General features: G+C 40.3%; 3 protein-coding genes across 5 annotated transcripts in view; 1 reads left to right on the top strand and 2 right to left on the bottom strand.

The window, feature by feature from the left end:
• Nucleotides 1-14,141, bottom strand: part of LOC118367105 (cordon-bleu protein-like 1) — a 47,292-nt gene extending 33,151 nt beyond the window's left edge. Inside the window, exons 1-3 of one of the 3 annotated variants that reach the window (XM_035750150.2) lie at nt 13,742-14,141; nt 13,425-13,511; nt 8,188-8,247 (exon numbers count right to left, since the gene is read on the bottom strand). In XM_035750150.2, coding sequence (XP_035606043.1) covers nt 8,188-8,247; nt 13,425-13,511; nt 13,742-13,782 — 188 coding nt within the window. In that variant the 5' untranslated portion in view covers nt 13,783-14,141. The remainder of the gene's footprint in view (nt 1-8,187; nt 8,248-13,424; nt 13,512-13,741) is intronic. The other 2 variants (XM_035750149.2, XM_035750151.2) reach the window with 2 other exon arrangements.
• Nucleotides 14,142-14,258: 117 nt separating this feature from the next.
• Nucleotides 14,259-19,228, bottom strand: slc38a11 (solute carrier family 38 member 11). The gene is made up of 12 exons (XM_035750153.2): nt 19,028-19,228; nt 18,789-18,912; nt 17,145-17,219; nt 16,907-17,041; nt 16,690-16,755; nt 16,390-16,496; nt 16,216-16,295; nt 15,952-16,022; nt 15,592-15,753; nt 15,366-15,478; nt 15,105-15,236; nt 14,259-15,010 (listed from the first exon to the last, which is right to left on the bottom strand). Exons 1-12 carry the CDS (start codon nt 19,070-19,072, stop codon nt 14,732-14,734), a joined length of 1,389 nt encoding a protein of 462 aa, XP_035606046.1. The 5' UTR covers nt 19,073-19,228; the 3' UTR covers nt 14,259-14,731.
• Nucleotides 19,229-21,434: 2,206 nt separating this feature from the next.
• The window catches only part of LOC118367104 (sodium channel protein type 2 subunit alpha-like), a 52,863-nt gene continuing 48,391 nt past the window's right edge, over nt 21,435-25,906 (top strand). Inside the window, exon 1 of the mRNA XM_035750147.2 lies at nt 21,435-21,657. The gene's annotated coding sequence lies outside the window, so the exon portion shown is untranslated. The remainder of the gene's footprint in view (nt 21,658-25,906) is intronic.

Here is a 25,906-nt window from a genome sequence, read left to right as displayed (position 1 = left end):
GTACTGTAATAACCCTCTCGTACGAAATCACCTTATTTCACTTCAGTAACATTGGACCATTCCAAATGGCAACTTATTCCCTTTAGTACACCACTTTTGGCCATAGCCCTGGTCAAAAGTAGTGCACTATAAAGGGAGTAGCTAGGTCCCATGAGACGCACACATAATTTTTTTAAATAGTACTTTCTTTCCTTCTTACTACCACTGAGACTCCAGCTGATAGTAAGTAAGTCAGCCAGTCAGCCAGTCAGTCAGTCAATGTAATTTGAAAAGATTCTGGGTGATCATTGAACTCGATGAACTGTACATGAAAAATCACCCAGCGCAGGTCACAGAAGAGATCAACCTAGTCTGACTGGTTCTCTCCCCACTTTTACCCCCACACCGAATTTCAGAGGTCAAATGAGCTTCAGCAGAACATTCTCAGTACAGGCAAGATCCTCACAAAGTGCTACAGCTACACCATCAAGAACATTCTGACTGGTTGCATCACCGCTACAGAGGGTAGTGTATACGGCCCAGTACATCACTGGGGCCAAACTTCCTGCCATCCAGGTCTTCTATACTAGGCGGTGTCAGAAGGAAGGCCTCAAAAATGGTCAAAGACTCCAGCCACCCAAGTCATAGACTGTTCTCTCTACTACCGCACGGCAAGCGGTACCAGAGCACCAAGTCTAGGTCCAAAGGGCTCCTGAACATCTTCTAACACCAAGCCATAAGACTGCTAATCAATTAATCAAATGGCTACCTGGACTATTTTGACTTTTTACACTGCTGCTACGCGCTGTTTATCATCTACGCATAGCCATTTTACTCCTTCCTACATGTACATATTACCTCCATTATTTAGACTAACCTGTATATAGCCTTGTTGTTGTTATTTTATTGTGTTACTTTTGTAAACTTTATTTAGTAAAATATTTTATTAAAACTGCATTGGTGGTTAAGGGCTTCTAAGTAAGCATTTCACGGTAAGATCTACACCGGTTGTATTTGGCAAGTGACAAATTCATATCGAAATTGGCCTTGGCACAGTCAAGACAGGGTAAACATCTGCCAAGCATTAAGATAGGAGAACAAGAAGTAATGTGTTCCGGTCCAAGTGTATGTTTAAATCCATTGCTTTTGGCTTGATAAGAGGTGGAATTAGGAGCTATTTAAGGGTATTTAAATCCATTAGATACACAACATAAGCATCAGCTGACTGTAATAATATGTGTACGGCACTGAGTGGGAGGAACAAGTTTGTCCTTTCTGTGAGGACATACAAATCTAATCAAACTGTATTTGTCACAAGCTTCATAAAACAACAGGTGTAGACCAATAGTGAAATATTACTTTTCTACTAACACAAGGAATAAATATAAAATGAGTAATGATAACTTGGCTATAGACACGGAGTAACAGTACCGAGTCGATGTGCAGGGGTACCAGGTAATTGAGGTAGATATGTAAATATACAGTACATTTGGAAAGTATTCAGACCCCTTGACTTTTTCCACATTTTGTTTTGTTACAGCTGTCATGACGTTGGCCTGGGGGATAGGTTTATGACAGTCATAAATACATCTTCCTCCCCTTTTTCCTCTCTCTACTGAGGTTACATTTAAAAAATAAATAAAAACAACTTGGTTAACATAGAGATTCTGGGAACATCAGTGGGTGGGGGGGACTGGGATGAAAGTTCACCCTCCAATGGGACAGTGACCCTAAGCACACTGCCAAGACAATGCAGGAGTGCTTTGGGACAAGTCTCTGAATGTCCTTGAGTGGCCCAGCCAAAGCCAGGACTTAAACCCGATCTAACATCTCTAGAAAGACCTGAAAATAGTTGTGCAGCAACGCTCCCCAGCTAACCTGACAGAGCTTTAGAGGATCTGCAGAGAAGAATGGGAGAAACTCCCCAAATACCAGTGTGCCAAGCTTGTAGCGTCATACCCAAGAATACTCAAGGCTGTAATCGCTGCCAAACGTGCTTCAACAAAGTACTGATTAAAAGGGTCTGAATACTTATGTAAATGTCATATTTCAGTTTTAAATTTCTAAAAAACTGTTTTTGCTTTGTCATTATGGGGTATTGTGTGTAGATTGATGAGGGGGGAAAAACAATTTAATACATTTTAGAATAAGGCTGTAAGGTAACAATATATGGAAAAAGTCAAGGAGTCTGAATACTTTCCAAATGCACTGTAGGTAGGGATAAAGTTTAGGCAACAGGATAGATAATAAACAGCAGCAGCTTATGTGATGAGTGAAAAGAGTTAGTGCAGAACGGGTCAGGGCTTTGTGATGGCCACTCCAATACCTTGACTTTGTTTCCCTTACTTAAGCTATTTTGCCACAACTTTGGAAGTATGCTTGGGGTCATTGTCCATTTGGAAGACCCATTTGCGGCCAAGCTTTAACTTTCTGGCTGATATCTGGTGAAGTTGCTTCAATATATCAACATAATTTCCCTCCCTCATGATTCCATCTATTTTGTGAAATGCAACAGTCCCTCCTGCAGCAAACCACCCCCACAACATGATGCTGCCACCCCCGTGCGTTACGGTTTGGATGGTGTTCTTCGGCTAGAAGCCTCCCCCTTTTTCCTCCAAACATAACAATGGCCATTATGGCCAAACAGTTCTATTTTTGTTTCATCTTTTTCCCCATGTGCAGTTGCAAACCGTAGTCTGGCTTTTTTATGGCGGTTATGGAGCAGTGGCTTCTTCCTTGCTGAGTGGCCTTTCAGGTTATGTCGATATAGGACTTGTTTTACTGTGAATATAGATACTTTTGTACCCGTTTCCACCAGCATCTTCACAAGGTCCTCTGTTGCTGTTCTGGAATTGATTTGCACGTTTCGCACCAAAGTACGTTCATCTCTAGGAGACAGAACGCGTCTCCTTCCTGAGGGGTATGATGGCTGCTTAGTCCCATGGTGTTTATTCTCACGTACTATTGTTTGTACAGAGGAACGTGGTACCTTCAGGCGTTTGGAAATTGCTCCCAAGGATGAACCAGACTTGGAGGTCTAACAATTATTTTCTGAGGTCTTAACTGATTTTTGGGGAGTTTCCCATGATGTCAAGCAAAGAGGCACTGAGTTTGAAAGTAGGACTTGAAATACATCCACAGGTACACCTCCAATTGACTCAAATGATGTCAATTAGCCGATCAGAAGCTTCTAAAGACATGACATCATTTTCTGGAATTTTCAAAGCCACAGTCAACTTAGTGTATGTAAACCTCTGACCCACTGGAATTGTAACACAGTGAATTAAGTGAAATAATCTGTCTGTAAAACAATTGTTGGAAAAATGACTTGTGTCATGCACAAAGTAGATGTCCTCACTGACTTGCCAACCTAAGTGTATGTAAACTTCCGACTTCACCTGTATAAATCTAGAATAGGATTATCTATTTTGGATGTTGAGACAGTTGAGACAGAGAGAGTGCTCGTGCATGCACTGATTGAAAGCAACCATATTCAAGTGATAGGCTTTTTGCACCAATAAATAAAAACATCTTTACAATTAAAAAAATATGGTGACCCCCAAAAGCCAGATGGCGATGGGTAAATTAGACACGCATTCGGTCTTTATATTACTGTAGCATAGACTATGCTGCAGCAAATGTAGGCCTACCTGTCACAAGAAAAAAAAAGTTACCATGATGGGATGAAAGGTCTACATGCATTGTGAACTGCACTCCATACTGAGATGGGCTGTCTGTCCCCATCCTGAGCATTGATGATTCATCATCCAGAGGCCATAGACAAGCCAGAGCGCATATCATTTAACACTTCCACTTCATGATATGCTGTTCATATAAATAATTGATTATAATTGCCAGTTTCACTCAGTTGTTTATCTCGGCGGAAAAGGGAGTGGTAAATCCTGGTAACCGGGTTCCAGCCATTCAACCCTAGTCCGGGATGAGCAGTACTGGAGAAGAGAGCATTTCCCCTTGAGTCATACTTATATCACACTGCATTCATTCTTTTGAGACAATGCTGCATTGTCTACACTGAAGTGTTTATCAAAGAAGCAGCAGACTGTCGCTCTGCGGTCTCCCCTGATGCTCATCACATGCACTGGTGCTTCCAAAAAGTCATCAAGGGACCAAGAGCTTCATACTTTATATGGAAACATAACTATGATCTTGTTTTGTGATTACAGTTTTCCAAGTAAAAGACACAGATGAAATATGAAACAAAATATGAAATTTGCCACAGTGCAATAAGATAACGTATGAATAGGCTATTCTTTATGAAGAATATATATTCTTACCATTTTTTAAAAAACTATTAGGCTATCTGGCTGCTAAATGCATGCTGCTGTGACCTATTCAATATATGGCATGGAAAACAAGGAAATTATCTAGAGATTTGCTTCACATACTCTTTTTCAGACCTTAACAGAAAACGCTCTGTTATGGGGGTGGAAGGTAGGTGGCTTCCAACTGTTTGTGTGTCAGAAGAGTGCACAACAGAAAAAGAAGCACGGGCCAAGACTTCATACACAGTCTGAACTATTTGCGTTCTAGCAGTTTACATGCATTCTAGAGACATTATAATAACCCCATTTGCACAGCACTATATTGTGAGGAATCCGTGTCGATTTAGTGCTATCTGACATTAAAACTGAGCACATAAAATCCTACAATAGCCTACCAATTAATTTGGGGCAATTTGAGCATAATGTTGACTGGTTGTCTGTACAACCCAGTACAACTCCAGTAATAAGAATTCAGTGGTATTTACGGTCAGTGCGTTGGCTTCAACTGCACAAAACAAAGACGACCCATTATTCCCCGTTCTCTGGATGATGGCCACTGTCCGTTTTAGGCCTGTGAGGCATAAAGCATACCGTCCACCAGACATAAAAAAAAACCTTTGTATACCAAAGAAATGACGAGGTTAGTAAATACAAGCTTGTCTTAAGGTCTCAAATACACCCCCAAGTTTTCATACTGACCAAATTCAGTGATTCCACCTCTCCATTGCATTTAATGTGGTGGTTGCTAAGAGTGGTGTGGGTCCCTGTTGGAATGCCAATGACCTCTTCACAGAAACTACAACAAGGACTGAGATATCGGTGACAAGTCACTCAACACGGTGCGATATCTTTATCTGCAGTATTGAATTTCTCAAACAGCATCGTCGGCTATGCGACATTGCACAAACGTATAATCATCATTGCACAAACATATGATCATTGTGCAAAACGTATCATTAAATATTGAAAAGTTGTGCATTGAAAATGTATTAAGAAAGGTGTTCATTTTCATATTAGATTGTCAAATTTGTGAGGGAATGATATAAATGTCATCCTCTATTGTGCTTTGAGTTTAGTGAAGCGTTTGGTGGTAAAGGTGCAAGCTAGTTCCTGGTCCAATTGGGAAGTCTATTCCTGGCTGTACAGAGAGCCTTTTATCCCTCAGGAAAGTTTCAAGGGGAAAGAATACTAGAACTCTGCGGGTTTTCTCTCTGCTGAATCATCATCTTACCTTACATAAGTAGCTTTTTTCCACTTTAACTGCACCCAGTGAGGAAATCACAAGCCTAGACCCTGACAAATGAGAACACTCTGTCACATATTGTAGAGGCCCAACTATTTCCATAATAGTTCTTCTGTTCGGAGTTGAAACTTTGCAGGAGTATAAAAGGATTAGGTCTCCGATAATATTTTTACAATTAATTAACATCACAGGAGTTGAAATGGCAAACTTGGATTTTAAATTGTGGTATTAGTTTCACAAGGTCCTCTCCACAAGGAACAAGTTTGCCTCAAAGAACTATAACTTTTACCATGGAAAAACATGGGTGTTCAGTAGCTCATATTAGAGTTGTACGGTTGCCAGTATGCTACATTTTGGCACTATAACACATAAAATACGGTTATAGGGCAGTGTTTTGACTTGGACCCCAATGATTTCAGCTTGCAGCTATAGTTTCCTCATATCTATCGGTTGTAGAATTTGGCCCATCCCTCTCACCATAGCTTTCATCATTAAATTCAAAAGTGCAGCTGTGCCCTTGGACTGCCAAAATGTCTGGAAACAGCTGTGGGGAGTCACAATACCTTAACCAATTCCACACTCGGCTCTACCCCAAGAGAAGCATGCCATGTGAGATCATGGTTAAAGGTGTGTCCCATTATCAGCGCAGGCTTTACATAGCTGTGAGCATAGATCAACTCGGTCCCTGGGACCCCAAGGGGTGTACGTTTTGGTTTTTGCCCGAACACTACATAGCGGATTCAAATAATCATCACGACTTGATCATTTGAATCAACTGTGCAGTGTTAAGGCAGAAACCAAAACGTCTGCCCCTTGGGGTCTTGAGGACCAATTTTGAGAAACGCTGGTATGGAGCGAGTAATGTCACCTATAAAATTACAAAACTGTCAGAAAATCTAGACATCCTCCTCCTACATTCCTTTACTGTATACTGTAGGCCTGTACGTGCAGCTCTATTCATATAAATGCTAAGTTGCCAAGTGAAGAATTTCAAAATGAGACCAGATGTCATTTCAAACAGATGCTGCGGTGACAAAATGTTTAGTGGATTTTAAAGGGAAACTTCACTGCTAGACACTATTTAGACCAGCTGGACTAAGAGGGCAAATGGCAAACAAGTAAGTTGTTTTGCTGTCGGTAGCTAGCTAGTAATATCAGCTCTCTTTTTACACAAGGCAGTGTTGTTCAGTACAATTTTGTGATCAATTCGGCCATGATGGGGATTGCTAGTAGCACCACAAGACAACCTAGCCATGTTAAGCTTGCTAGCTATACCCAAATCTTACTGCAGCCTAACGTTATAGCTAGCTAGACGCAGTGTTTTTTTCCCCCACAGGGAGCAAAACTTGAGAAATATTTTGATGATGAAGAGTAAAGGAATGACTTTGGCTTTATGACTCATATTAGTCTTTGAGTAACTACACTTGTGTGTTGTAGCTAGCTAGCGTCTGTGAAATATTCTGCATTGTGCTGTTACATTAGAAAGACAGTACACAACCATTACCCATGAAAGTCAAATAGTGTTTGTCATTCTCTTACAGACAAAACTGCTTGATGGTCTACAGATTATTTTTGGAGTTTGTTCTACGTGGGGAGAAGCTAGGCAGATGACATCAAATCCCCTTGCCTGCTTGTGCTGTGGGGGCCTTTCAAGCAATTTATCCCTCACACAATGAATACAAAGAAGTTGATGACTCAAGAAGAGATATGAATGGTCCCATAACAACAATCTCCCCTTGTGTCAAAGTGAACTCACTGCTATCCCCAAAATCACCATGTGCAAGTATTCCCTTTGTAGAACTGTAGTATTTATTATAGGTGTTATATATATATATATATATATATATATATATATATAACATGTCATACATTGCCATAACTGCTCCTACATACAGCTGTGTAAACTCACCTAGGTCTCCAGTGCAAATAAACGTTGTCGTGAATTCAAGCAATGTCCACTTATTTCCTACATTGACAGACCAATCTGTTTTATTGAAACATATTTACGTACCAACAAATTAAAGTTGAAATGATACACCAACTCCCTGCATCATTTGTTTTAGCAGTAAGAGTGTAGCAAGTTACTTCCAAATACGTTTCATGAATACCACAATGAATTGATCCATGGTTTCTGATGCAGCTGGAATGTTCCAGGCAAGATCCTGAATGTTCTTCAGCTGGTGAACCTTGTCTTGTGTTGGGCAATGGCAGCTGGTCTGGCAGAACTTCATGAGCTCCATGAAATTAGACTCACAGACTACACAATTTGGCTCTTGCCAGTCATATGCAGTCTTTTCCTCTTCCAAGTCAGATGACGTTGAGCTCGAGGTTGTTCTCGGCTGAAAGCTTTCATCCATGACTACTTTGTCCCCATCAATACACACTCAAACAAGGTACAGTACTATATCCACCCATCCCCCTCGTGTCAATAGATAATGTATACTAACCTTCACAAACACGTCAGTCGCCCACACCATCCCCTCTTTGCTAATAACTCAGCTTTTCTTAAATTTAGACTTCAAGCTTTACATAAACAAATCAACTAACCCTCCATAATACAGAGAAAACTACAGTAGAAGTTGAAACCTACTTATAAACACACCAACTATGACAACAAGACACAGACCATGTTTATGCCTAGCTCCAGTATATTTATTTGCTCATGGAGTCAAGGTGACTTACACTAGTTCCTGGTGCTGAGCTTGATGTTGATGCCGGTGCAGATGTTGATGAGATTGGACTCTGTAAATAGAACACATAGGCCAGTCACGTTAGCTAGCTAACTAACTACCGCAGAGGCTCACGGTAGGCTGTAGCTAACGTAACCTAACGTAGCTTGCAAAGTTACAAATCACATTGCCAGATAGCAGCTGGCTATTAAACATAGATTTTCTTTGGAAGGTCTAGCTAGCATATTATGAAAGCTAGTTAACTAGATTTTAGTTTCAATAAACAAATGTAGTTCCCTAGCTTGTTACCGTAGCTAGATAAGTTAACTCTGCTCGACTTCTTAGTAAGGTAACCGATGAAATTAGGGATGCACGATATAAGAAGAAACTGCAGTCATTTTCACTATTCTTAGCAATGATTTAGGGATCATTGTATTAGCTAGGTAGCCACTTGTTTTTGCCTATTTAAACATGAACTTCAGTTCATGAAAATAAATAGCTAGCCATCTACTTAACCCTGTTGCCCAAAGCTAACGTTATAAGCAGCCAGCTGGCTTCATCAGTCAAGTGAGGCTCTACCTGACCGGGTAATGTATTGTGAAGCTAGCCACAATAAGAATTAGGCACAATAGTGGAATTCGCGGTTTGCCTTTAAAATAAAAGTACCTCTTTGAAAGTGTTGGAGAAGGTTACAAATTGGTGGAATCATGCCATATTTAGACTAGATCATGTTAAACAAGGTTGGAGGGTGAAGCAATTAAATGGGGTATCAGTCTACTCGGTGACACCCACAGAACACAACTGTGAAGAGTTTACGCAAATATTAGCATTGTACTGTGACTGTGTGAAATCACCTCCCCAGTTAGCCTATTGTGTGTACTGACATTCATATTGCATTGTACAGCTTTACCTAAGGATTGGGGATCAATGAAATAGAGTAACACACTACTCAATACCCAAGATAATACTCAATACCCCCCAGAGTTATCAGACTCCAAAACATCCACGCGTTATTGTTTTTCCTCTGGAATAGTATTCAATACACGTAGGTTGACAATAAATGTGGCTCAATTCACAGTTGTTTCAGAGTCCCACAATAAGCGCTACGATGCTAATGTTCTCTGGGTGTCACTGAGTAGACTGATAACCCATGTCCATTGATCCACAATCCATAGGTAAGGATGTATTGTGAAATAAGTATGCCCCCAATTCTAAAGTATAATACATCGTGTGATTTCAACAGATTGTCAAATTAATAAATTGTCTTTTGTTGATTTTAAATAACATTCCAACCTCATTTAGCATGACCTATTCAATTATGGCATAATTCTATAATTTGTATGCATTTGCATCACTGTCAATTACATACTTTTATTTTGAAGGCTAACCACAAAGTCCAAGGCTAGCTTTACATAGATTGGTCTGACCACCATCAAATAAGAACAGTCTTATAAATGAAGGTTATTTTAGATGACACCTAGCTATATAGTTAGCTAGCTATAGGTACTGAAGGTACTGAAACAGATATTGTTTTGCTATTTGTTTGGGGAAGAACATTGCCACCAGACTCTGGGTTCGCACCCAGGTACAGCTGCAGTACAGCGACCTTAACCACTGCGCCACCCGGGAGGCCCTGTAGTTTTAAAAAAAAAAGTGTTTTTGTTTGTTGGTGTAACAGATGTGAAATGGCTAGCTTAGTTAGCGGTGCGCGCTAAATAGCGTTTCAATCGGTGACGTCACTTGCTCTGAGACCTTGAAGTAGTGGTTCCCCTTGCTCTGCAAGGGCTGCGGCTTTTGTGGAGCGATGGGTAACGATGCTTCGTGGGTGTCAGTTGTTGATGTGTGCAGAGGGTCCCTGGTTCACGCCCAGGTATGGGCGAGGGGACGGTCTAAAGTTATGTTATATTGGCAAGGAAAATATTGGTGCATCACTAGATGAAATGTTACCCCAACAGCCTGTGCTTGCTCACAGTTTGCACATCTAGGTACTGAGCACCACACCATGACTAAAATGTACAGTTTTTGTCGATACAAAAATAAAAATAGTTATTCGCAAGCTGATGTTCTATGAACAAGTGCATTAGCTACCCATTCTCAACAGGATCCACCCCGACAGAGGCGGTACCATGTCCTGAAATCGCTATGAATTCTAGATATTGTGGTTTGCATACAACAAGGAAATGTAGATGGCCTGTTTCTACCGATGATACAAAAACGCTTGTATTTGTGTCTAGAGGAAATGATGACACATACAGTGCATTCGGAAAGTATTCAGACCTCTCGTCTTTTTCCACATTATGTTACGGGACATGATTTGGAAAGGCACACACCTGTCTATATAAGGTCCCACAGTTGACATTGCATGTCAGAGCAAAAACCAGGCCATGAAGTTGAAAGAATTGTCCGTAGAGCTCCGAGACAGGATTGTGTTGAAAAACAGATCTGGGGAAGGGTACCAAAACATTTCTACAGCATTGAAGGTCCCCAAGACAACAGTGACCTCAATCATTCTTAAATGGAAGAGATTTGGAACCACCAAGACTCTTCCTAGAGCTTGCCACCCTGCCAAACTGAGCAATTGGGGGAGAAGGGCCTCCAGAGTTCAAGAACCCAATGTTCACTCTGACAGAGCTCCCCTGTGGAGATGGGGGAACCTTACTTTCCCAATGGCCAAGCAGAACTAAATTTAATCTAGGCCCAGCCACACAAGCTACTAACAGGTGTATAAAATCGAGCACATGGCCATGCAATCTCCATAGACAAACATTGGCAGTAGAATGGCCTTAGTGAAGAGCTCAGTGACTTTCAACGTGGCACCGTCATAGGATGCCACCTTTCCAACAAGTCAGTCCGTCAAATTTCTGCCCTGCTACAGCTGCCCCGGGCAACTGTAAATGCTGTTATTGTGAAGTGGAAACGTCGGAGCAACAACAGCTTAGCCACAAAGTGGTAGGCCACACAAGCTCACGGGACCACCGAGCGCTGAAGCTTGTAGCACATAAAATCCTCTGTCCTCAGTTGCAACACTCACTACCAAGTTCCAAACTGTCTTATGAAGCAATGTCAGCACAAGAACGGTTTGTTGGGAGCTTCATGAAATTGGTTTCCAAGGCAGAGCAGCCGCACACAAGCCTAAGATTACCATGCGCAATGCTAAGGGTTGGTGGGAATGGTGTGAAGCTTGCCGCCATTGGACTCTGGAGCAGAGGAAACGCGTTCTCTGGAGTGATGAATCATGCTTAAACATCTGGCAGTCCAACAGACGAATCTGGGTTTGCCGGATGCCAGGAGAACGCTACCTGGCTGAATGTATAGTGCCAACTGTACAGTTTGGTGGAAGAGGAATAATGGTATGGGGCTGTTTTTCATGGTCCAGGCTAGGCCCCTTAGTTCCAGTGAAGGGAAATCTTAACGCTACAGCATACAATGACATGAGACGATTCTGTGCCTCCAACTTTGTGGCAGAAATTGTTTTGTCGAGATCGGTGTGGAAGAACTTAACTGGCTTGCACAGAGCCCTGACCTCAACTCCATCGAACACCTTTGGGATGAATTGGAACACCGACTGCGAGCCAGGCCTAATCGCCCAACATTAGTGTCCGCCCTCACTAATGCTCTTGTGGTTGGTTGAATGGAAGCAAGTCCCCGCAGCAATGTTCCAACATCTAGTGGAAAGCCATCCCAGAAGAGTGGAGGCTGTTATGGCAGTAAAGGGGGGGGGGGTCCAACTCCATATTAATTCCCATGGTTTTGGACGAGGGCCTGTGTTTTGGCAGTGTCAGCAGTAGAATAACAAATGTAGCATGGCATGGAGGGCCAAATGATATCTCTACAAGTCATTGCACTTGTAAAGTGGGATGAATTTTCAGAAGCATTTGTCTAATGGCTCCAAGTATGAGAAGCCACAAATAACGCAACAGCTCATGGAGATAATGGTTTTAATTGGCAAATTGTTTATATTATAAATTACATTTATGACATGGATGCATGAATGTATTTCAGTCTCAATATGGGAAAGTCAGCAACTAGAGAAACGGAAACTTTACATTAATTGTTATCAAGCCTTCAAATTCTCCATATCGCTTCTAATGAAAATCACATGAAGTCTTTAGTCCTCCCTTGCATGCCAAAGGAGTGAGCAGTGACTCTAAAAGATTGCAAAGAACTTTGGAAACTCATTCTCCAGTTTAAGAGCCAACGCCTCCAACCAACTGGAATACTGTCAGCTGACATCATCTCCAAGCAACCGTTCCTGAACCAAATAAATGGGACATTAAAAAGTGTTATGACTGTGACATATTGTAAAGAGATGATCTTTGACTCTTATTTGATATTCAATATTAGGAAAGACAAACATATTCTCATGGATCATTTTGTTTTACCACCAGGGGAATTTTTGGGATAGGTGATTATTACAAACTACACACAGCGGTCTATCGGATCATCTACACTACATGACACATCTATGAAATCATCCATACAAACAATTATTTTGAACTGTATTGACAAAAATTAAATAGCCAGACGTTTATTATAATGCACATGAGATGCACACTGGTTTGCCTCCAAAACGCTTCCCATCACCTCAACATGTGGTCAAGGAAATTTCTCAGAACAACTCTGAAGGCAGGACATTAGCGGAGTTTGAAAATTACTGAAATGTCTGCAATAACTATTACTTTAGTTACTACATGTACTCAGTATGAGGTGGAAGAATTTAGGTTAGAGTTGACATCTCAAGCCCCTCTGGTTGTGGGCAACTAAATTTGTCAAACCCTTTGCCTTAGACATGCAATTGTGTCACTAAATTGCAATTTGCTTGCAACATGTGTCAAACGTGTTGCAACACTAACTTTTTGGGGGTATAGAATAGATTAATGAATTTATGGGATCCCAGTTAAGTCGGGGAAAAGGTTTGAACTGAAAAGGTTTGGAATGACATAAGATTCCATGGGTTACAAAAGTCTCATATTTTCCAACTGATGTCATCTCAAGATGATCTCACATGTTTAAAAATTCCACAATAATGATACACGTTTTTTTGTCATTTCCTCAATCTTTAGATGCATTTCAGCACACCTCCAAATAATAGGGGCTAATGTTACTTCTAAACATGAAGTGAACAATAATGTAATGTAGACTAGAGTTGAGAAGAAAAGCTGTTGGCTGACAGCTGACAGAATGAATCCCAATATCTTCTCACACAGAAGCCTCTTAATTAGTAAATACACCCAGAATGAATCCACATACCTAGAGCCAGAGAGTCGTCGTCGTGGTGTTGGTTGGGACACATTATCATCCATGACTAGTTGCACAGGTTTAACAAAGTCCCCCGGACTACCGAAAGTGAAGCAAAGCACACAATTATTCATACTTCATAACTAAAATTGCACAGGTTTACATCTAGAGCTCTCCCATCCGAATGCTTGCTGTGGATGGTCGAAACCCTATTGACAATCAGGACAGCGTTTCGGATGGTAACTTGCCCTTTGTTGCCCGGCATGCAAAGTGGGGCACAGGACAATTATGATTTAATTAAGCTCATTATGTTACTCGTCATCTCTTACCACGAATGTCCCTGGCCCTCCGCGCTGCTGTCAACTTTCATCGATATTTATTAGGGAGAAGAAAATAAATTATACCGTACAAAATATATCGTGGCGTTGATTCGTTCAGTGATACATTAGGCTACTGGTGCGTTCAAAATGAATTCCAGAACTCCCACTTCTGTCTTGAGCCACACAACAGTCGCTCCTCTGTTCCAATACGCCGCCAGCACAACCCAGTCTTTCCAACGTTTAGCCAGCAGTCAACATTTCAAAGTTGTGACACGATGCCAGCTACAAGCGCTGCTAAATTGACTCTGCCAAAAGCATACCAACTCCAAAAATCGACGTCAAAACCTGAGTAGAGATTCAAATAACCATTCGTGGGGGCGTTGAATACCTTCACTCTTCTCCCGTTTTTACTCCCAGCGGTAATTTCACCTATCCATCCCAGAGGGAATACACATACTTTGCCTGATTTTTAAATTAATTTAACAGTAAAAATGTACGTAAAAATTGTACTGCAGGAGACAATTCATATTACTTTTATTTTTAGTGAAGTGAACAATTCGGGTTTACATTTATAATATTGAAATATACTAAATATTATAATCATGAAATTGCCCAAATAGTAAATGTATAACATATTCCCTCTAACCAACAGTGGAAAATGCACTACCATTGGACAAACTTCTATAACAACATCTTCGAAGGGCGTGACATCAAGGCAAGAGGGCAAAAGGTTACCTTCGAGAAACGTTTTTATAAAAGTTTTATTTAGTCTGATTATGTTACAGCGACATCGTGTGGTAGGTTTCTCGAAGGTAACTACTCTCGAAATTCAAAGTGGAACTTTGTCTCAGTCTGACATACAAATGGATTAATCTATTGCATTATGGCATTTTCACAAATAGTAGCATAAATTATGACACACACATTCATTGCAGAGGTAATAAATACAATGAGCATACAAAGTCATATCACAAAACCCCAGTGTGTAACAACAACGTGTCATCTAGAATTCTGAGTTGAATTCTGAAAGAGTAGCTCAGTGGGTGGTGTGGGGGATATGGAGAGGTTAGAAGTTGAGCAGTAAAACATCTCGGCTCCATGGGAGCAGTCTTGGGGGAACATAACCGCCATGATCAAACCTGTTGTCATGACAAAGACACCAGCTATGAGGATGAGACAGGGGATGCGGTTTTCACCTTGGAACCAGCGCTCTGTGGAAAGCTTGAGGTAGCAAGCTGATGGAATGATGAAAATTAAAGGTGTGGCGCTTACAACACCCTTGGAGACAAAAAAACAATATTGTTAAAAAGATAACCATTGCAATTTTAGTAGAGAAATAAGTTACAACAATTCAAAAGGTCATCCTGCTTACATTTAACACCAGAACAATACCCAGACAGTCGTAGGCCAAGGATAATGCTGTGCACACTGCAACTATGAGCAAGGTGACTGCCACATGGGCATGGTTGTTGAGAGACCCTTTAAAAAAAACATTGGATACTACCTGCAAACATGAAAGACAGAATAAGGACTTGATTTTTACAGGGTGATGTGCACTAAAATCAATGAACACTGCGTCACAACATACTGTCCTGTGCCATATGAAGTGGCATGTGCATAAATAACATCATACCTCTCGAGTCACAAAACATTCCAGAGGAAAAGTTGTTATTATACTGATGCCAAAACAGAAGCGACCAAAAGTAGCCAGGTCATCGTTCCCACAGTAGTTTTCAAAGATATCACCTGGAAATATAAAGAGGCGATCAGAAAAATGTACTCCTTAGGCAGTATGTATATGGGTGAACTTGGGTCTAACACCACAAGATGGTTCTATGATTCTATGTGTTGTGTTTTACCTTGCGTGTACCCAGTGAAGGTAGCATAGCCAGTCGCAGCAAACAGAATACTGACAATCATAGCCGAACCAACAGACATGTGGGTGACACGAGACCAGTTACTTAGGCTCTGTTCCTTCAGAGAGCCGTAGATCATAAAGCTGTTGTGATGACAGATAAAGGCTATGGAACAAAGGGATATGGCACAGTATTACAACCTATGAACAGTTCAAATTACATTTTTGTGTGGGGTTCCTCTATTATGTAACTTGATAGCCATTACCATACAATATGAAGATGTACACATGTTTGGGTCGTTTTGTCTCGAGCAAGTATTACTTGTACTTTACAAATATACAGTTGATGTAGATGAGAACTGACCAAAAGACATAACACCAACGGCCTGAATCGCATTCCACCTTGCAAACACCCATGCATTCTCTGTAGGGGGACTAAGGACACAAAGTAATTGGATAAACATGTTGTTAGCCATTTTAAGATTTTCTAATTCCAGAGTAAGTGGTTTCAATAGTCGATTAGTTGACTGAAATATAAAATAAAGACAGAATGTGTTTCAGATTGGATTAGAATATGATATAGCATGTGAGTGAATAGGTTATGACAGTGTTAAGTAATATAATGTACATATGTGGTCCCAGGGTAGCTGCTCTGATGATAACAGTGATGAGGATGAAAACAGTCAACACCATGGACAGTAAGGACACCTGGAATCACATAGATAGATGCTTTAGCTCACAAATGATAAAATTAGTCAATGACTTCTAAAAATAAATGTGACAATATGTGATTAAGTCTTACCTTTCCCAGCTTTGATATATTCCGGAAAAGAGACAGGGGTAATGTGAATAGAATAGTGGATACTGCGATGACAAAATGTCTCTCTGAAAGTATGTGGCCCGGTCCAACTGCAAATAGCATGTATGAAAAAGATAAATGAGCAATATGCAATTAACAAACGTGGCCTTGGTGTTTGCACTTAACTCAGAAAAACGGTGACCTATTTTTTTACTGTCACTGTATTATCATATCAATGCACACAAGTTGTGGCTTGTATTTGTTTAGATATCTTACATTAAAGTACAATGTGCCATACTGTACCTCCAGGTAGTCTCTGAAACACTTTGGTTAATGTGTCACCAGTTATGATGTTGTAGCTGATCATAGCTGGGGAAGACACACATTGTGGTTATGTCTACAATCCAAGTCCCAACCAGTACCTGTATATCAGTTTGTATGAGACTGCTCAATCTCGTAAAATCTTGGTTGTAAAGTAGTTCTGATTTACTTTAAAATGGCACCTCCATTCAAGACTTACCAATGAAAGGGTATAGAAACTGCAATAAAGACAGAACCAGAAATCCAGTGATACCAAAAGTGCTACGTACAAGTGACTGGTAACTATTTGTCCCTGAAAGATTCCCTCCTTTAATCAACAAGATGATAGAGTAGTCTGCAAGGAAGAAACAGGACAATGCCACAATGTTAGCTGTTGAGTTAAATACATTCTATAGTAAAAGGGAGTTCATCACAGTTGTCACCGTTACAGAACGTACCTGTAATAAATGCTACCAGAACCAGGAGAAAAAGGCCAAGAGGAAGGCCAGCCTGGTTTAAGGAGTATGGCAAACCTGAAAAGCAAATTAAATGACAGATCATGTTATCACAACATATTCAAAAATATATATATATTTTTAAGAGTTTATATTTTCATTGTACTGACAGAAAAAGTTGAGTCATACAATTTAGAAAGAATTTTGGAAGCACAAAAGAAGTATTATGACGTCATTGGTCATATGATGCAGAATGCCAACCACCCAGGGGCTGATCAATCTGGCTGAGGTACACTACCATTCAAAGGTTTGGGGTCATTTAGAAAGGTCCTTGTTTTTTAAAGAAAAGCACATTTTTTTGTCCATTAAAATAACATCAAATTCATCAGAAATACAGTGTAGACATTGCTAATGTTGTAAATGACTATTGTAGCTGCAAATTGCAGATTTTTTTTATAGAATATCTACATAGACGTACAGAGGCCCATTATCAGCAACCATCACTCCTGTGTTTCAATGGCACGTTGTGTTAGCTAATCCAAGTTTATAATTTTAAAAGGCTAATTGATCATTAGAAAACCCTTTTGAAATTATTTTGAAGAGTTCTCTGTCCAGTGTTTGTGTTCTTTTGCCCATCTTAATATTTTATTTTTATTGGCCAGTCTGAGATATTGCTTTTTCTTTGCAATTCTGCTTAGAAGGCTAGCATCCCGGAGTCGCCTCTTCACTGTTGTCATTGAGACGGGTGTTTTGCGGGTACTATTTAATGAAGCTGCCAGTTGAGGACTTGTGAGGCGTCTGTTTCTCAAACTAGACACTCCTCTTGCTCAGTTGTGCACCGGGGCCTCCCACTCCTCTGTCTATTCTGGTTAGAGACAGTTTGTGCTGTTCTGTGAAGGGAGTAGTACACAGCATTGTACGAGATCTTCAGTTTCTTGGCAATTTCTCACAGGGAATATCCTTCATTTCTCAGAACAAGAATAGATTGACGAGTTTCAGAAGAAAGTGCTTTGTTTCTGGCCATTTTGTGCCTGTAATTGAACCCACAAATGCTGATGCTCCAGATACTCAACTAGTCTAAAGAAGGCCAGTTTTATTGCTTCTTTAATCAGAACAACAGTTTTCAGCTGTGCTAACATAATTACAAAAATGTTTTCTAATGACCAATTAGCCTTTTAAAATTATAAACTTGGATTAGCTAACACAACATGTCATTGGAACACAGGAGTGATGGTAGCTGATAATGGGCCTCTGTACACCTATGTATATATTCCATTAAAAAACAGCCATTTCCATCTACAATAGTCATTTACAACCTTAACAATGTCTACACTGTATTTCTGATCAATTTGATGTTATTTTAATGGACAAAAAAAACTTTCCTTTCAAAAACAAGGACATTTCTAAGTGGTCCTATGATGTTTTCTATTCCCAGGAAATCATGTGATCCTGCATGTTCAACATATATAACTTGCTTATCTTATTGGGTAACATGATTGATCAACTTATGAGACAGTAACTTGCAACTGGTACTCCCCTCTCAAGAAGGGTGTCATTGCAGCTCTTGCCACCAGTAGGTCTATTCTGCTGTGCTACTGAAATACAAACATGATGATCCCACAATTGAATGTATAAACACTCATTTACCTATTATTCCAGATCCTATTATCGAATTGATGAAATTAAAAGAGGCTGATATCATCGAACTCTTGACTTTTCCTGCAACCACCTTTTGTGAAGCAAGCAACGGTTTCCCTTCGCCATTCTCCGTCTGGGGTCAAATGAACACATTTTAACACAATTAACACATCATGTTGTAGAATGGTGGTAACCGTGAGTATCAATAAAAGTAAACCTATTCGTATCATAGTAAATCGACAGCCTACCTGGTGAGCTTCCCGTTCTCCACTTTCCTGTATTGATGTACTCATTTTTATTCCACCAGGTGCTCTAAGAAGTGTTTCCGTCAATTTATAAACGTTCTATCCGCATCTCTACCATGAAATTAATTAACTGGGCAGAATGTTCAAAACTTTCCTAATCGGAGTCGTTTAAATTCGCCCATGAAAAACGATGGCAACAGCGCCCCTAAATGGCTTAGTACAACACTGGGTGCGTTCCTGATAGGTCTAGACAATTTCTGCATTGGGTTGCGCTGATTACAACATCATTATAATATTCATGTATGTTCCTGAACGGGAACTATAGACCTGCGCAGAATTGTGTATCTGGAACGCGTCCAACCTCTAAACCGCATTCGACACACATGCCCAGTCGAGTGAAATGAGCTTTAAAAGATTAGTATCCAAAGTATTTCTTTGTTCAACTGAAGGAGAGAATATGCAAAAACGAACAAATTCTACACCAAATGGGTAATAAAATAGGCATATACGTCCTTTGCAATTAGGGACAATGTAATAAATAGTATGTTGGGTTCCATTCAACATTTGTGAGGGTTTCAAAGTGTCCATAGAGTTTTGGTCACGTGTTAATATTAATTGTTCCATTTTGAAAGAATTGTAGCCTACTGTACCTACCCCAGTGTGATTAAGTCAGCTGACATGAGAAGAACTAAAAGGGTAGAGTAAATTTAGGTCAGACATGTTTTTCTTTTTCTCAGAAAGATAGTCACATGCAGGAAAAAACAAAGCAGAAACACAAAATTAAACTCAACAAAAACGATTTGACTTATGAAATAAAATCGTGTCTGTCTGTGGAATCAACAATACAAATGTGTTATGAATGAAGACTTTAATTAATATCAAAAGTAGTACAATGTGTTGTTAGGCTTCACTACGGTATGTGAGATGAGCTGTTCTTCAATTTATAAGAGTGTATAACATGACACCACCATCCAATGTTGGAACAGAAAAACATTAAAGTCTCAATCAGTTATTAACTTATTTGGAACATTTAAAGCAGTTGAGATCACATTCTTGCTTTCCCATAATGCATGCTGTCCTACCCAGGATTGCATTAGCTCAGTCTGGGCCACATTGTCTGGCTGGCACTCAGACAAATGCTTGCTCTTTAGAGCACCACCCGTCAGAGTCCCTGTCTCTGAGCATTGATGTCCTAGAAATGACTGAACGTGTCAGTGTAGTTGCTGATGATTCAGAGAAGTGGGTCATGGTGGAAACTCACACACTGGCCAAACGTGCTATAGCCACATGAACCCAGCAATGTCCTCTGAATGGGAAAAAAAAAGTATCCTGGGAAAAACATTTAACAGGGAAGTCTGTAAATGTCACAGAGTGGTTTGTTAGTCATACATCAGTGTGGGCCCCTTTGGCAACGAAAGGAACTTACCCAGAAAACAAAACCTTTGGAGATTCATGATGTAATTAATATAATTGAATATAATTAACGCATACGTAGAATGTATGCACACATGACTTTAAGTCGCTTTGGATAAAAGCGTCTGCTAAATGGCATATATATATTAAAAAGTACTGTTAGTGTAATTTACCCAAATTAGAGTTTAACCAACACATTTTACCCAATTGGCAACACCAATCTATATGTGCTTCCTTCATCAACTATTTCACTCACACTCACACATCTCCAATCAGACTTAACCGATCCTCTGATGTTGAATGGGAAACTATCAAGACGTTCAATAACACTGTTTTCTCTGAAAATACAGAGTTGATGGTTGCTGCACGTCAGTAATTGGACGAATGACACAAAACAGCATTTCATTCCGTTGGATCCCTGAACAATGCTGCCTGCAGCCCCTAGATGCCCTCACAAAACCTGGGAGATCTGGGTGTATTTTAGAGGTAGAATGACAGCTGGCAATATTCACACTTTTTTTTATACGTGCCTTCTTATTTATCAGTCTCTTAACAAACATCTAATAAAAGAGTAATAGATGCATCAAAGTTGGTATTTTATGTTTTCTTAGATTAGGCTATACAAAATGATGACAACAAGAGTAGCCTACTAAAGGGTAGAAAAACTAAATGGATTCACACACGGTAGTGACAACGCACACATGGTAGTGACAGTGTGTAGCGAAGCCTTTAGTCGTATCATTATGAGAAAAAACCTCCCCTACTTCACCCACCACTAGATGATGATCTGACACTTTTGTTATGTTTTTTAAGGTTATGTTACAGGTACATGTAACCTCCAGTTCAGTGATACCAAACTGTAGGTTGCCTCTCTATCATCTCTTCCCGACATCCACGACCACAGCAGACATTATTTCTGATCACGCACACAACCCTGCATCTCTGCAGTCATTTGTACCCGGCAACAACCGGAAGCGCAACAGAATGCTCTGAACAAGGCGACAGTGCTGGCAGCAATTTCATAACGCTCTCCTGTGTGATTTTTTTTTGGGGGGGTCCATCTCTGGGAAATACTACATTATAGAGAGGAAAACCTTTTGACTTAATCAAGTATCCACATGTGTCCTCGAATCACCTTTTTTACTCGGGAGAAAGCAACATCAAGGCGTGCCTGGCGATTATTGGCGGATTCTTCAACCTTCTTTGATGACAAACTAATGGTGGGTGCCGGGGATGGGAATGGATGCCATGGGGCTGCCCAAAGGTGGGAAATTTTGTCTGCGTAATTTCGATAATTCTCCAAAAAGTATTTATTTCTACAGTCATTTAATGTCTCAGTAGAAAACGGGAGAGGGAGCTGTCCCGTTTTTTCAAAGCTGGTGGAAAAATAGGGGGAAAGAAGATGCCTGGAAGGCCCTTAAACAATAAAGATCAATTATTGGTAACTGAATTTTCCATGATGCGTAGGCCTAACCTAAATATGTCCTATTCAAATAATTTTGATAGACCTTGGTACATCTACTTAAATAATTGAGTTTAGGGTCATCTTTATTATAGTCATCTTGTCATTTTGTCAGGGTATTACCAGAGTTTACATATATTGTATTAATTTAAAAAGAAAATAATAACTGTGGCGTAGGTTTTAAAGGGAATTTGTCTTGTTGGGTAAAATAAGCTCTTTAGAAGATAATACTATGATCCTGCTAGTTATGACAGCTTTGTGATCAAACCTCATTCTTATGTCAATGGATCAAACACTGGATCATGCGTGAAGTATAGCCTCTGACAACATTGTTCTTTCGGCATTTTTGATCTCCCAGAGAAAATATAGTTCACCACAAATTATACTTGTTCCCTACTGTAGCCTAATTTAACCTTGTCAGAGCGGATATCAATCGAATGTTGTCGATCCCTGTGATCATAATATTGTCCCCTCTGCTGCTGTTTCTGTATCAGGTTTATAAAACAGATTGTTCCAGCTGACCCACCTAGAGAAGGTGTCACTTCCTGGTATTCCAACCTGTTAGATTCATATCAGCAGTGGCAAAAAGGCTACAAACGATGGAACAGCCAGACAACGATAACCGACTGTAGCCGACACTCCGGCCCCTGGGACTAGATAGGCCGTAATATGATTATTGCCGAAGAAAGACTATGAGAACTGAACACATATCAGTCAATAAATTATTTCGACTTTTTCCCAATTTTTATTTATTAATCTGCGACATAGGCCTGTCATAACACATCAATATACATCTATTTGTAGGCTATAAATCATAATCAGTCTGTTCGAACTCATCATAACGTATGGGCCCTGCATTGTGTATAGTTTCGCCGACGACCTAAATGTATCATACGTCCCCAATCACTCGACAAAGTAGCCAACAATTGTTTCTTAAAAATTGAGGAGTGATGCAAGCAGTGTTTGTGGGCGCTTGGTTATAGTACTGTCGTGTGTGTGAATGGGAAAGGTGGGCTGAGGGTGTTGGCTCTACCAGACTAGCTGGGTAGGGCTGAGATGTTGCTATGAGAAAGGCGTTGGAGCCTTCTCTATGGAAATAACTAAAGCCTCAATTATAGTGATATAGCAGCTGACCCTTCGTATTGAAAATCTGCCATTGATAAAATAACATGTTTGATTCCCTCATGTAACATCTCATGCGGCCATATAAACACATGTAAGATTAGCCGAAATCTAAGCGTTCATTTTCGGATGTGTAATACGCACCCTTTTTCATTTTCTGTTGCACCCTTTTTCATTTTCTGTTGTTGTGTCCACTTATTTAGCCGATATTTACCTTCCCTCCGCAGCCTACCAGGGAGCACCTTCTGGATGAGAGATAGTACATAGCCTACCATACAAGAAGCACTGTGTCAGGCTGCATTTCAACTTTGATTTAACCGGTTATGGTAACAATCAATCAGATGTCATGAATGTGTTGCTCATAGGCTGCTGATAATGGTTGGAATATGATAATGGTCCTTTATATATTCTCATCTGTTGTTTGACTGGTTGGCCAGATAGCATATCTTTAGGGTATGTCTTTCACCTCAGTAACTTGCTTTTGCTTGCTGTTGACAGCTTAGAACATTGATTTTGTACCATTTTGTTGAAGTATAGGAAAAAAACAGCAATTCCTAGTGCTATTGTTAATTGAAATTCCTATCTCAACTTTCCATAATCGTATCATGTGTTTGCGTGCATGAGTAAACTAAATCAACACGCATATCTAGTCATGACATGTGACATAATATACAAAAAGGGATATGCGCCCTAAAACGAGTATGATTTTAATCGTTACATCATTCTAGACTCTTATGTGGGTAATGCCATAACTTTTTGATCTCTCATTTTTTGGGCATATCTCTTGAGAAATAATGGAGAATAAATCGTTGACATGCACACAACCAGCAGCCACTGTGAAGGGGATACCAGGCATTTTTGCTAGACCTACCGGCATTTCTGCACTTAGCCTAGTGCGGTTAAATTTGCAGCACCATAGACAGCAGCACATACGCGAAAATAACCCGCTCAAATCCCTCAATCAACAGCTCCCATCCACGAAAGAAAGTGGCCTAGTCGTTGCTTTGTTGACAAAGTGATTTGTGTTTATTTTAATAACAGACTAAACAACTCACGTCCAACTGGGCACACACTGGTTCAACGTTTTTCCACATCATTTCAATACAATTACGTTGAACCAACGTGGAATAGACGTTGCATTGACGTCTGTGCCCAGTAGGGTTGGACTTTCAATGTGGTTTTTGGTAGGCTATAGTAGGCAATATGGCACTTAAATTCCAAAATAATTTCGCACAAATAAGAAGCTGATAAAACGTATGCTGGCAATTACAGTGCGTTTGAGAAAGTATTCAGACCTTGACTTTTTCCACATTTTGTTACTTTACAGCCTTATTCTAAAATTGATACAATCATTTTTCCCCCTCATCAATCTACACACATTACCCCATAATGACAAAACAAAAACAGTTTTTTAGAAATGTTTGCAAATGATTTACAAATAAAAATAGAAATACCTTATTAACATAAGTATTCAGACCCTTTGCTATGAGACTCTGAAATAGAGCTCAGGTGCATCCTGTTTCCATTGATCATCCTTGAGATGTTTCTACAACTTGATTGGTCCACCTGTGGTGAATTCAATTTATTTTACATTATATGGAAAGGCACACATCTGTCTATATAAGGTCCCACAGTTGACAATGCATGTCAGAGCAAAAACCAAGCCATGAGGTCGAAGGAATTGTCCGTAGAGCTCCAAGACAGGATTGTGTCGAGTCACAGATCTTCAGCATTGAAGGTCCTCAAGAACACAGTGGCCTCCATCCTTCTTAAATGGAAGAAGTTTGGAACCAGTAAGACTCTTCATAGAGCTGGCAGCCCTGCCAAACTGAGCAATCAGGGGAGAAGGGCCTTGGTCATTGAGGTGAACAAGAACCCAATGGTCACTGACAGGGCTCCAGAGTTCCTTGTGGAGAGGGGAGAACCTTCCAGAAGGACAACAATCTCTGCAGCACTCCACCAATCAGGCCTTTATGGTAGTGTGGCCAGACGGAAGCCTCCCCTCAGTAAAAGGCACATAACAGACTGCTATGAGTTTGCCAAAATACACCTAAAGGACTCTCAGACCATGAGAAACAAGATTCTCTGGTCTGATGAAACCAAGATTGAACTCTTTGGCCTGAATGCCAAGCATCACGTCTGGAAGAAACCTGGCACCATCCAGCATCATGCTGTGGGGATGTTTTTCAGCAGCAGGGACTAGGAGAATAGTCAGGATCAAGGGAAGATGAACGGTGCAAAGTGCAGATAGATCCTTGATGAAAACCTGCTCTAGACTGCTCAGAATCTCAGACTGGGGCGAAGGTTCACCTTCCAACAGGACAACGACCCTAAGCACACAGCCAAGACAACGTAGGCGTGGCTGAATGTCCTTGAGTGGCCCAGCCAGAGCCCGGACTTGAACCCGATCGTCTCTGAACATCTCTGGAGAGACCTGAAATAGCTGTGCAGCGACATTCCCTATCCAACCTGGCAGAGCTTGAGAGGATCTGAAGAGAAGAATGGGATAAACTCCACAAATACAGGAGTGCCAAGCTTGTAGCGTCATACCCAAGAAGAATCGAGGCTGTAATCGCTACCAGAGGTGCTTCAACAAAGTAATGAGTAAATGGTCTGAATACTTATGTAAATGTAATATTTCAGTTTTTTATTTTTATACATTTGTTAAAATTTCTACAAATCTGTTTTTGCTGTGTCATTATGGGGTATTGTGTGTTGATGATTGATGAGGGAAAAAACAATTTAATTAATTTTTTTAATAAGGCTGTAACATAAGAAAATGTGGAAAAAGTCAAGGGGTCTAAATTCTTTCCGAATGCATTGCATATAAATTCAATAGACATAGCCTACTTTTCGCACAGACTTTTTCATTTTGCCTGAGAAGA

This window comes from Oncorhynchus keta, chromosome 34 (genome assembly GCF_023373465.1).
Source record: "Oncorhynchus keta strain PuntledgeMale-10-30-2019 chromosome 34, Oket_V2, whole genome shotgun sequence".
Classification (NCBI taxonomy): domain Eukaryota; kingdom Metazoa; phylum Chordata; class Actinopteri; order Salmoniformes; family Salmonidae; genus Oncorhynchus; species Oncorhynchus keta.
The sequence above is the reverse complement of the archived record's forward strand: the minus strand, read 5'-3'. Positions and strand labels throughout refer to the sequence as shown.

Coding starts and splice junctions, on each gene's coding strand:
- slc38a11 (XM_035750153.2), bottom strand. CDS start 19,072: ATGAGTACATCAATACAGGAAAGTGGAGAACGGGAAGCTCACCAG. Junction 16,296..16,389: donor ATATATCAAAGCTGGGAAAG/GTAAGACTTAAT, acceptor ATGTGATTCCAG/GTGTCCTTACTGTCCATGGT. Junction 15,479..15,591: donor CTTCACTGGGTACACGCAAG/GTAAAACACAAC, acceptor TTATATTTCCAG/GTGATATCTTTGAAAACTAC.